Consider the following 12,476-nt stretch of genomic DNA (forward strand, 5'->3'; position numbering starts at 1 on the left):
AAAGCTGGCTAGGAGGCGGGCAGCGAGAGGGACACGGGACTTTGGTCCAAGGGCTCCCGGGCCCCCAGACCACGCCACTTTTCACAGCATCAGGAGATCCTGACGCGTCCAGGGGGAGCTGAACTGCATTCTTGCCAATTCTTTGCAGACTAGTCATGACATGCGATCGTATCTAGTCAATGTCTTGCCTGTTCACGTATCACTCACCAATCCGCTGAAGAAGCCAGATTTTCCCGTCTCCTCTGCCAGGGCATGAGGTTGGGGGGATCCTGCCCACAGCAGCGGGCAGAATAGGTTCCCTGAGAAAGCTCATCGGTGGCACTGCACGCTTGGCACCGGGGACACAGAAGTGAGAAAAGGACCAGCTCCTCTACTGCGTGTGCAGAGCCTGGACTCAGAGAATGTCCCCTCGGGCTTCTACTCTGCCCCTAAAAAGCCCTCTGTCAACTCAGGCTGTAGGACACTGAAGAGCCAGAGGTCTCACCGATGGGCAGAATCCTTCTTATCAGGCTCAGAAAGGCTCAGTCTGGGCTGCAGGCTCACGAACTTCTGAAAAGGGATGGAGACATTTTAGGATTGCCTCTCTAGGATTCTCCTCCTCACGGGGCCTCCCATCCTCGGCCCTGGGGTCCCAGGGGATCACCTCATTATCTATTGAAAACTGGACCCAGGGAGGGCTTGGCCACACCCCTTTCCCTTCCCCCCAAGACACAAAGAGGGACTCAAAAGTGGTTTGGTATTTTAATAAACTTTCCTTTATTAGGTTACAATTATTAATCATCATAAAATAGAACGGGAGTTTCAAAACTGTACAGGTCACAAGGTTCTGGGTGGAGAGGAGAGAAGGGGGGGCTGAGGTTTGGGAAGCGGGGGGACAGAGGGGCAGAGAGAGGACCAACAGCGCACGATTCATCCAGCGCCGGCAGGAGGACGCTGGGTTAAGGCAGGAAGGTCGGGATCTGTGTACGTAAAACTCTCTTGTGTGCAACATTGATGAGAACATGACCCACCCTGAAACAGAAGTGAGGAAAAGTCTTTAAAAGTCTTATAGGTAAGGTTTCTCCCCCTACTTGGAAAAAATAAAATTCAAAATAATAAGGGGGTAATTTACATTCCTCACCCAGACTTGGCACCGATTTTGTGCTTTACAAAATAAACTCCACCGGCAGACTTTTTTTTAAGGAACCCTACAGCAGCTGCTTAAAACATAATTCTTACAGACAAATATATATGTATATATATTAAACATCTCAACAAATAAAGTCATCTATTGTACCTGTACAGAAATGAACAGAAGTCAGATTCGAAGCGAGCTGACTTTGAGATCAAAGAAGCGGTAAGCGCGGCTGCAGGGGTGGGGTCTGCTACGTAGGGGGGCTGTGGCAGGGAGCCAGGGCTCCCCCTCCGCTTGCTGCCCCGCCCCACCCCGCCCTGCTCCTCGGGTGGCTCTGGGGGGTGGCGATGAGCTGAGGCTGCTCCCCCTGGGCACAGAGCCTGGACGGGGACACTAGGCGGAGGCCTGCGCTGGCTTCCGAGGGGCCTCGACCTCACTGTGGGCTCCCCACCCCGCCGCGCCCCTGGCTTCCCTGGGGCTGGAGACCTGCTCATCCTCCCTTCTTAGTTCCGGCTCCGGGAAGCCAGAGTTTCTGAGGATGTGCACGGGGAGGTCACAGCTGGGAAAGCAAAAGCAAACCCCCCACAGAAGACTAAAGAAGGAAAATCACGTGCAAAGACGGATGTCTCCTGGCTGGAGACAAGGGGCGTGCCACAGCCCTTATAGACGGGTCCCCCAAGACCCTCATATTGCATGGGCTCAGGAACCCAGAGCAGAGCCCCTTGGGAACTGTAGGTCCAGGGACTCACAGGGAGACACCGTTGTGCCCACATAAGGACACGCCACAGCCACAGCCCGATGAGAGGGACAGGGGAGACACACATCCCGGGGAGGGGCGGGTAGAAGGGAAGCGACAGAACACTCCGGAGAGAGGGGAACGAAACAAGGTTTCTTTTCTAAATGGAATAAATAAATGGCTTTTGTTATTGTTAAAAGAATAAATACAGGGTACCGGGGGGCTGGCAGCCGGGGCTGACGCTGGGCGCTCGTGTGCCTGTGGAAGGTCCCATTTTGGCTTCTGCCTCGGTGTCCGTGATGAGTTTCTGACATCCTGAGTGTGGTCTGCTGCGGCGCGGCCCCGCTGGCCTCAGCACCAGCCCTCATCCGAGCACCTCTTAGCGGCCCTGGGATCTGCTCTTGGAGGAGGCCGGGGTGCCTCCTCCTGGGCCCTGCCAGGTCAGGGCAGGGGGCATGGGGATCCCCGTGCCACCCTGAGGGCGGGCTGGAGCTCCGTGGAGGGCTTCCTCGGAGTCTGTTCTCTGGGTCTTCTTCCGCAGAGGGACTGTGGAAAGGGCGTGCAGGGGGCTTCTGCCAAGGTCGGGATGGGGAACGGAGGAGCCTGCGTCGAGATGTCGGTAGCCGCAGGGGCAGCGGGGAGGATGGACAGGTGGCCGGGTGCCGGGTTGAGGTGCGGGGCACGGCGGCAGGCCGGCATGGTGGCACCGGGCGGCTGGCGTGCTGGCGGTGCAGGGGTGGAGCATCACTGGTAGAGGAGGTAGGCCTTGAGGGAGGCCGGCAGTGGTAGCGTGTGGATGTCAGCCAGACGCTCCTTCCCCAGGGCCAGGCGCACCGAGCGGCGGCACAGATCCATGAGCGGCAGGGGCTCGGCTGGGGGAATGGAGGAGAGAGCGAGGACAGGTGAGCATGGCTCTGGATGGCTCTAGAAGGCTCTAGAAGGAACAATGCTAACAGTGACAGCCACCCTAGCGGTACTATCATGTGTCACTGTACAAGCAGCAACGAGGCAACTTCACATTTTCAATCACTGTTAACGGCAAACACGGAGAACCTGCTCTGGGCCAGGCACCCTTGTGAGCCCCCTGGAGACGCAAACTCATTAAAGAGTTTGTTATGGTTCGTTAGGAGGGACTTAACAATCGCAGGGACACATCACTCTTATCGTCCCCATGAAACAGATGACACTGAGGGACAGAGAGTCCCAATAACTTGCCCAGGGTCACGGCGCTGGAAGGAGAAGGAGCTGGATCCGAGCCCAGGCGGCCCCTCCTCTGACCCACTCGACAAGCCTTCGTTGCGCGTCCGGCCACAGCGCATGGAAGCCAGCTGGTCCCAGCACGGGCCCCAGCTCCAGACCCCACACAGGCGCTCGGGAAGGGAATCCACGTTAGCCCAGTGCTCGCGGGTCCCGCAGCCGTCCCCACGTCACTGGTGAGGGCGCTGAAGCAGAGGAGGCCCCACGCGTCCAGGTTACATGCTGGGGTCCGAATCCAGGCAGCCTGGGCTCGGCAACCACATCCTTGGCCACCAAACCGGGCTGCCAGGGAAGATGGAAGAAATGCACAGGAGGCAGGCCTGGCCGTCCCACGGCCTAAAGGGGCAGAGTCCACAGAAACCCTAGGTCCTTGCACTTCTTCGCACCTGACAGGGTGAAGGTCAGGGACAGGTGGAAATGCCAGCCCAGCCTCCACAGCCGGGACCCTCGAGGCTGCCCTGGGCCCCGCCAGAGCATCTCACAGCGAGGGAGACTGAGGCAGGGCTCATGGTGCCGCCTCGGGCACCTGGATTTGAGAGGAATTTCTAGCCGCAGCCTGCATAAGCACTTCGGTCCTTACGTCCCCAGACAGCCTGGACCTGTCTTCCCCCAAGGGAGGCTCCATGCAGCCCGTGTCTCAGATGAACTCTCCTCTGGGGGGGGCAGAGGAGGCCTCGCTGTCCCTGCCTCCATGTAGGTGACTTCCTGCTGAGCACACCTGCACCTGCTCAGGGCTGCCCCGCGGCGTCGCGGATCCAGAAAGAGCTAAAGGGACGGGCATCGGTGGCTTCAGCCAGGGTCGCCCCTTGACAGTGAGACTCCCCTGTGGTCAAAAAACTGAGAAAAAAAAAACAAAAACAAACCCAGCATTTCCCTCGAGACCCCATGCCTTCAATGAGAAGGGGATCAAAGTGTGTCTCAGAATATTAAAAATAACTTTGAAAAAACTCAACTGTTGAGGAGCAAATGTTACAGCTGGAGGCTTTGGGAGGAAGTGGGGGAGTGAGGGTTGTTGCGGTTTTGGGGGGGTCATGAAGGTGTTCCAAAGCCGATCAACAGTGCTGGTGGCGGAGTGGTCACGCTCTTTAAACATGGGACTGGTACGGCCTGTGAATTACATCCCAACCAGCTGTTATCAACAGACTCGGGCTCAGGCTTGGTAACACATTTACTAAATTCCGGCTTTCAAAGAAGGCAGGCAACCGCTCTTCATCTCCCATGGGCATCAGCCACAGTGAGACCGGAAAGGGAACTGAAATGGTCAGTGTTTTTCATGAAAAGCTTTGAATCAGGGCCATTCCTGGACAGCCCCGGATGATCAAGGGGAGCCTCGGTCAGAGGCAGGAGGATGAGCTAAATTATCTTCTGCCCTTTGAGATGGTGAGCATTTCAGACTCCTGGGGAGCAGGGGCAGGCTTCTCCAAGCCCATGGAGCCCTGGGTCTCCCCATCGTGGCATCCTGAATGCCTGGCCCTTCCTCTCCTCCACTCAGGAGCTCTCTCCACCTGCCACATCGGGCCAGCCCCTTCTCCCTCCAGAATGCGGTTTGGACGCCCATGGGGAGGCAGAGGGGCTTCCCCTGGTCAGTTGGGGACCCTTAAGAAAGCATCAAGAACCACTGAATGTGGCCAGAGTGCCGAGCAGGGCTGCAGAGGGAAGGTCGAGACGGAGTTCCCATTATACCCTCTTAGCTTAATGGTTTCCAGGCATCCCTTGGGGACCCTCACTAAGAAATGTTTCTAAACGGCAGAGCCCTGCACACCCCCTGCTCCAGCTCCCTTATTTTTGGTGACAGCCGACTTGAAATTAACATCACCAGCAGCAGGGGCGCCTGGGTGGCTCAGTGGGTTAAAGCCTCTGCCATCGGCTCAGGTCACGACCCCAGGGTCCTGGGATCGAGCCCCGCATCAGGCTCTCTGCTCAGTGGGGAGCCTGCACCCCCCCCCCCGCCTGCTTCTCTGCCTCCTTGTGATTTCTGTCTGTCAAATAAATTTTTAAAAAATGTTTAAAACATCACCAGCAGCAACTTGTGGACCATGAATGGGGTGCCTGGCAGGGACTGTGGCCCCTGCAATCTACGGATGGGGAAATGGCTTGGGGAGGGGAGAGCCAAGGGCGAGAACGTGGACATGCACCCATATCCAGTCAATTCCATAGCTGGGCTCTCTCCACGCCAGCATACGGAGGAAGCTCCTGAGAGCTCCCCGCGTGGTTTACCCCAAGGGGCAAGGGCCTGTGGCTACCTCCTTCCACTCCCGCGGAAAGCCTGACCATCTTTGGACCACACTGAATAATGCAGGTGGAGAGCGGTTGTGAGCCCGCAAGGGAAGTGTCTTTCAGACGCCCCAGTCCTGCCAGGATGAGCTGCAGAAGCCACAGCCAGTAGATACAGTGACACACCATGAGCTGAAAATACGACCCGTCACGTAAGCATCCCACGGATGGGTCTGTTCCTGGGGGACGCAAACACATGCACAGGTCATCCCCCTCCCTCCTGGATCTTGTAGGGGGCAAATGATGCACAGGGTCATGGTCTGGCTGCTTTCCAAAGGCCAGGCAGAGAGCAGGAGTGCAACTGGACGTGGACACCGGGCCATGGCAAATGTCTGTCCTGATTTCAGTTGGTCACTGATGGGACCCAAGAAGGCCTCCCCACCTCAGTGCCTTAGACAGGGGCCTGCTGACGCTGTGGCCAGCTCCATCCACAAAGCCAGGCGCCCACTGGCATTCCACCCTCAAAGTTCCCAAACAGGGAAGGCCAAGGTTTATTTGATGGCCTGTGGGAAGGGCCTCAGTCCCTGGCCCGCCTCCAGGAAGCTGAGATGCTCGTCCTAAACTTTACATAGTATATATGAGTGGTGAGGGCACAGAGTCAAGCACAGAAACTGGAGAGTGAATCAGGCGCTGTTTATGGGAGCTGAAGGTCGAGGAAGGGTCTCTGTGCTAATTTGCACGTTTCTAGGTTTCCAGGAGGAATGATTACCGGGTGGTCTGTCTGACCAACATGCCGACCCGACCTGTCCACACTCCTCAGAGAGGCTACAACCCCACTCACACCTCCAGGGCCTGCCCCTGCACTTAGCTCACGGGCTCAGGGAATGAACTTCAGGTCTGTGAGGTCAAGGACAGGGGTCTCACGTCAAGAAGCGCTCCGGATCCAGTCGCGTTCCCGTTCCCACCTGTCGCCTTCACCGGTCCCGAGACTGACCTCCCGCTCACTCCTGCAAGAAGCTTGCACTGAAAATGCTCCATGGAATGGATTCTAGGAAGTCATGGGTGCAGGTTGGCCATCGTGGAGGACCATCAGCCTATGTGTGCGTTTCCCCTCGACATGAAGCGGTTCTTACAAAAAAGAAGCAAAACAAAACACGACCCCTTGTTCTTGGCAGCCAGGAAACGACGCCCGACACCTGGCCGGGTGGCTTGGCAATGCTGGTTCCCGGCTCCCCCGACTCTGAGAGCCTACTGTCCTCATATGCCAGCCTTTCGGGGGACAGGGGGCCTAGAACGACCCCTTCCCTCCTAAGCGGCCTCTCTCCCCCGGAAGGAAGCCCCTGCAGGTGGGGGTGATTAGCGTCCCTGACTAGGGGCTTCCCGGAGCGCAGGGGGTGCAGGTGCAGGTAGGATCCACCACGGGGTGAGGCACCCCAGGAGGGCATCTAGGGAGGCCAGGAGGACCCCGGGAGGAGGCCACCAAGTCGAAAGTCTCCTGAGGAAAAGAGCGGAGCCCTCTCCGAACCCACAATCGTAAAAAATCTCACCAAACTTATCTGGGAGCTGTAAAAGGGAGAATCTGAAAATGGAGGATCGCAGGGGAGGGCTTTCCCTAGCAGAGACGCGGTCGCAAGTGGTGGGGGCAGGGAAGACCCATGGGGCAGGGACCCTCCCTTGGGTGGTGGCCAGCCTATGACTTGCAAGTAGGTCTTTCCCTTTTGCGTCTCCAGGGAGGGGGCAGGCAGGCCTGGAGGCCACAGTGGGCCCCGTCTCCTCGCTACAATGGTCATGTCCACTCCTTCACCGCAGGAAAGAGGAAAGTGACACCACGGTCCCTCCAGCTGTGGCTTCAGCCCCAGAAGGTCTCAAGGCCTGAGGTGGTCAAAACAAGTGGCCTGTGGTCAGAGCTGGCTGGACGGTGGGGGAGGTCACATAGGGACACACTGATCACGAGCTCTGCTTTTGCTCTGGCTCTGGCCTCAGTACAGGGACAGGGACTCTGCTAGGAGGGTCTGACCAGCACACGGGGGAAGGGGACAAGGACTCTGCTGGGGAGGGGCTGCCCGGCGCACAGGGGAAGGGGACAAGGACTCTGCTGGGGAGGGTCTGACCAGCACATGGGGGAAGGGGACAGGGGCAGCGCTGGGGAGGGTCGGCCTGGTGCACAGGGGAAGGGACTACAGACTGCTCACTGCGGTGAGCCCTGCAGCACGGGGGAGGCCCCGCTTAGCAAGTCTGGCTGATCAGCTCTGCAAACCGCTGCTCCCTGTGGAGGTCAGGACCTGGTGTCCCGGGCAGGGTGGGGTGGGGCGGGGCAGGGTGGGGAAGGAGGGTGAGGATGACTTCCCAGACAGCCCAGGGAGGGCTAACAAGTCAGAACGCCTCCAAGGCTGTGACCCTGAGATGCTGTCTCTAGCCAGCCCTGGCCAGACTTTCTGCCTTTCACACTCTGTTCCCCGGTGGACCACGGACCCCGTCTGGCCATGACACGAGGGTAAGGCAAACTCTCATGGGCAGAAGACTTAGGAGCCCTTCAACTTCACCCAGTGGGTGCCCCATCTGACTACCGTCTCACCCTCCCCTCAGGGAGTGGCCTGGGGTCTCATGGGAATTGTCTAGAGTCACTGTCTCCACATCTATAATGGGGGGATAGTGTCCCCCTCTTCTAAATTCAGAAGCACCTGGAGCCTCAGAATGTGGCCCTCTTGGAAATAGAATCTTTGCAGCTGTCATTACTTCAGATGAGGTCGTGCTGCAGGAGGACCTGGGCCGGGCCGGGCCCAGAATCCAATGGCTGGTGTCCCAGAGAGATGAGGACAGACACAGGAGGCCATGTAGGGATGGAGGCAGAGACGGGGGAACGCGTCCACAAGCAAGGACTGCCGGCAACCAGCAGGAGCCAGGACGGAGGCCTGGGGAGGAGCCCCCCGAGCCCTCAGAAGGAACCAATCCTGCTGACACCTGACTTTGTAGTCTGGGCTCCGGAGCGGTAAGAGAACGCATTCTGTTGGTGTAAGCACCCAGCGGCGGTCACCTGTTCCAGCAGCCCCCAGAACCGAACACACCAGCCTTCTTGCTGCTCTGCAAACCCAGGGCTCGGTCAGGCTTCTGACCCCACCCAATCCTGACGACTTCGGTCAAGGTCACCAGTGATGGCCTTGCTGCTACAGCTGATGGACACCTCGCAGCCCTCACAGTGCTCGACCTGGCATCGCCTCATCTTTCTAGAAGTCCTTCTTCATCTGTTGTCCAGGCCACTGCATTCCCCCAAGCCTCAAGGCTACTCTGCCTCTTCTCCCTTTCATCGAAACCAGTAACCAGAGAGTTCACGGGACTGATCGCGGTGGCAGACTCCCTGGGCAACTTTTTACCCAGACCTTTTCCTTTTGCCTTTAAAATACCCCGGCTCTCCCTTCAGGGAGCTGGATTTGCAGCTTGCTCTCCTGTCTCCTCGTCTGACTGCCTCTTGAGTAAATCCTTTCCTTGCTGCCTCCCAGCAATTGTCTTGGCCGCCCAGCGGGGAGGCAGACTCCGCTGGGTTACAGCACGACATTTTGGGGGAGGGGGGAAGGTCCTCATCATTAATCAAGAGAATCCAAGGTAGGCTCAAGCCCCCTGGCACTTGGAGTCTCTACCCAAGACCCAGAACCCAGATGCAACCCTGAGCAACACATTCCCACGCCCATCCCCACTCCCCTTCCTCCCTTTCCATTTCCTTCCGACAAGAAAAATTACAACATCACTCAACCTCCCATCCGATGCAGAGCTGACGACGGGCCTCGGTCTCTTTACAAGATGCCCATCTGGGCCTCCAGGACTGTTCTGGCAGAACCTTTGCCGAGGCTTGCCCTGACTCAGCAGAGGAACAATTCTGCTGGGGTGTGCCCCGACTTGCCACAGTGAACAGGCTAGTGTCCCCCCTGGGCCCCGGGCGGTCTGTGTTCTGTATCAGAGCTGGCTCCGTGAACGGGGACCGCTGATGCACCTGTTACTGGAGGGGGGGACGGCTGCACTGCTCTTGTGGAGACCAGCGGGCCGGTGAGAGCGCGGGCAGCCCAGCAACCCATTCCTCCATCTGCACAGAATGGGCAGTAAGTTACCCACGGCCATGGTCCCTCCTCTGCCGCGGCTAGGGCTCCTGAGATCCTAGGTCCTGGGCAGGAGGTGTCTGGTTCTCCCAATCCCTGCCCATCCCGGCCTAGGGCAGATTTGACTATGGACTTTCTACTACCATCAGCTGGGGAGACAGACTCACAGAACTTGCTCTGCTGGTTCCTGAGACCAGATCTGAAGTTACCTCCTCGGGGAGGCGACCTGCCAGAGGCACAGCTCCTGCCGGGAGTCTGATGACCCAGGGGTACTAGGCTGCACAGGTGAGGTCATTGCCATCACCAGGCCAAAGGCAGAGGCAAGGAGCGAGGGTAAGAGGGGTAGTGGCGGCTTCCAAAGAGAAGCGTTTAAGAGGTCCCTTTGCTTTATGTCCCTGATATTTTCTCTGACATCCTCCAAGGCTAAAGCAGGGAAGAGCTGTGGGAGAAGCTGAAGGTTTGGAGGCTGCAGGACCACAGTAAGCATCTGTGCTTCTGACCCCGGCAGGGGGTCCCTGATGCTCACCTGGCCTACTGGGTGCCAGGCCAAACCTGTCCTGTAGGGACGGTCAAGACGTGAGTGGGCAAAGCTTTCTGCCCTACCCACTTTCCAAGTTGAGGTCTGAAGATGGTAGAAAGGACCTATGGAAGATTAAGGGTCAAACACGGGTATAGATAGTTCTGGAACTCTGGGACCTCCTGTCACCATGGGTCCCAGCTATGAAGCCACACAGTCCTCTACCTCCTAAACTAGGACATGTCACCACATGTGGGCTATTTTCACATGTGGTCTGAGAAAGGCCACTCCCTTTTCCAAAGGACTGGTGGAAATCATTGCTGATTCAGCCTGTTTCTAATCCACATGTTCTTCTCCAAAGGCCTCCTGACATCATGACTGAACAAGCCCCACCCAGGGGACCTGGTCTAAAGAAACCAACTCAGAAGCCTCTGGCACCAGAAGAGAGAGACCCTAAACCTATCTAATGAGCAAGAGAGGTCACTGGCTTTCATTTATGGAAGAGGTCCTCATAACCCCCAAACGGCAAACCCCAGCTCAATAGTATGTTGGCTACTGTGCTAGAATTTGGTCAACTGCAGATCAAAACTGGAGGCAGGTCAACCCGAAACAAAGAGCATCTAACCATGTACCCATCCATCCACCTTCCCATTCATCCACCCACACAGCCATCCATCCAACCATCCATCTACCCATCCATCCGCCCATCCATCTACTCATTTATCCATCCATCCATCCATCCACTCATCCACTCATCCATCCGTCCATCCATCTACTCATTTATCCATCCATACATCCACTCATCCACTCATCCATCTATCCATCCATCCATCCATCCATCCACTCATCCACCCATCTATCCACTCATTTATCCATCCATCCATCCATCCATCCATCCATCCATCCATCCATCCATCCACTCATCCAGCCACCCATTCATTCACCCATCCACGAGAAGCTATCAGGTAATCTGGCAGGCTCCAGTTAGAATTCTTCATTTAGAGGCAAGCAAAAACAGCCTCTGAGGATCTGAATATGCTGGGATCGCTACTTAAAGACTTTCTAGTTCCAGGGACTGTAAATTTTTGGGCAGGCGCAGCCAGGACCCCAGGGCCACAGGGAGTCCAGGAACCATCAACACTGGACAGAACACAGGACACTTACGGTCGAGTCCGTTCAAGTAGCGCATGCGGATCTCACAGTGGCCCCACACGGCACTCACTACAGGATACAGTTTTTTGCCCTTGAGTCCTCGAAAAGCCACTCCCATGTACTGTCCGTCCACAATGAAGCTCAGGGTGCCATCATCCATGTCCAGGGCCACGAGGAATGAGTCAGGGACAATAAATGTTTCATCCGGCTCCAAAAAGGCCGGGTACGTTTTGCTCGGTTGGTTTTTGCCATCGTGATAGAGCCGGTTGCGCCCCAAGTCCCAGCCCCAGGACTCGTGATTGTTCCCCACGAGGGTCGTGTACCCCACGGAGTGCAGGGGGGCGTCTGCTGTCGCCACCCCCACCACCGCGTGTGTGCCCCGCTGCCTCATGGCCCACGTGATCTGCCATACGTGCAGCCCGCGTGTGTACCCGACCTTGCCCCTGATGGCGTCCGTGCTCTGGGCCACCGGATGCCGGTGAAAGATCAGCTTGTCGTCCTCCTTCACAAAGACGTTGAGCGATCGGTCGTTGTTGTTCCACGAGTGGAGCAGCTGGATGTCGTAGGACACGGGGGGCATGTCCAGCAACAGGTCTAGGCGGGTGGGCTTGCAGTAGTCCAGACCCTGGAGCTCTTGCTTCAGGGGCCGGTACGTGGGGTCCCTCATGTCCACGGTCTTGATCCCTCCAGTGACCTTCTGACCCATGTTTGCCCTTGGTTTCACCTTTGCATGGACTCCTGGTGCAAACTCATTAACCGTGGGGCCTCCCGTCCAGTTTGCTGATGAGGCCCAGACGGTGGTCCCAAGGAAGGCTGGTGGGTGGCCTCTGGAGACAGCGGAGCCCTTAGCGTTGCCTGATGGATGGAGAGAGAAACAGGAGGCCGGGTGAGCAGAGGTGCGGAAGAAGAGGAACACAAAAGTTGGGAGTACGAGGCTGCCCGCGCAGACAAGTCCCAGCAACCCGGCTTTGGGGCTCCTGGCACACCCGAGGCAGGGCAGGCCGCGGCCGTGGCTCTGTCCCCGAGACTACCGTGAGAAAAAAGAGTTGGTGCGGAGAGGAGGGCCTCAGGACTGGGCATCATGCTCGATGGTGTCGGCTGCACGACCCTTACCAAATCCCTCACCACGGTCTCTCAGGGCAGAAGGCCAAGTTGGCACGGGTCCTGAATCAGGCCTGAGGCAGTGGGTATCCTCCTTGGTCAAAGGAAGGGAAAACTTATTTCCCTTGTCTACGGTCTGGCGGGGGGAGTGAGGCCATGAGAGGCAGCAGAAGGGGCAGCCCCCCATTTCCCAGCTCCCCTTCTTTTCTAATACAGCTGCTTCCGGGGGTTCATGCTAGGGAAGGGGACCCCGTGTAGCCAGAAAGCTCACTTGGGGGTCTGCATGGGTGCTCGGCT

General features: G+C 57.5%; 1 protein-coding gene across 2 annotated transcripts; it reads right to left on the minus strand.

The window, feature by feature from the left end:
- Positions 1–739: 739 nt before the first annotated feature.
- Positions 740–11,933, minus strand: SPSB1 (splA/ryanodine receptor domain and SOCS box containing 1). Of its 2 annotated transcripts, XR_006820245.1 has the most exons (3): positions 11,091–11,919; positions 2,067–2,722; positions 740–1,011 (listed from the first exon to the last, which is right to left on the minus strand). XR_006820245.1 is itself a non-coding variant. In XM_046018391.1 (2 exons), the coding sequence occupies exons 1-2, from the start codon at positions 11,782–11,784 to the stop codon at positions 2,595–2,597; spliced, it is 822 nt and encodes a 273-aa protein (XP_045874347.1). In that variant the 5' UTR covers positions 11,785–11,933; the 3' UTR covers positions 740–2,594. The 2 variants fall into 2 exon arrangements, 1 of the variants encoding a protein (XP_045874347.1); XM_046018391.1 differs by having other exon boundaries at positions 740–2,722; positions 11,091–11,933.
- Positions 11,934–12,476: the final 543 nt, after the last annotated feature.

Source organism: Meles meles, chromosome 1, assembly GCF_922984935.1.
Source record: "Meles meles chromosome 1, mMelMel3.1 paternal haplotype, whole genome shotgun sequence".
Classification (NCBI taxonomy): domain Eukaryota; kingdom Metazoa; phylum Chordata; class Mammalia; order Carnivora; family Mustelidae; genus Meles; species Meles meles.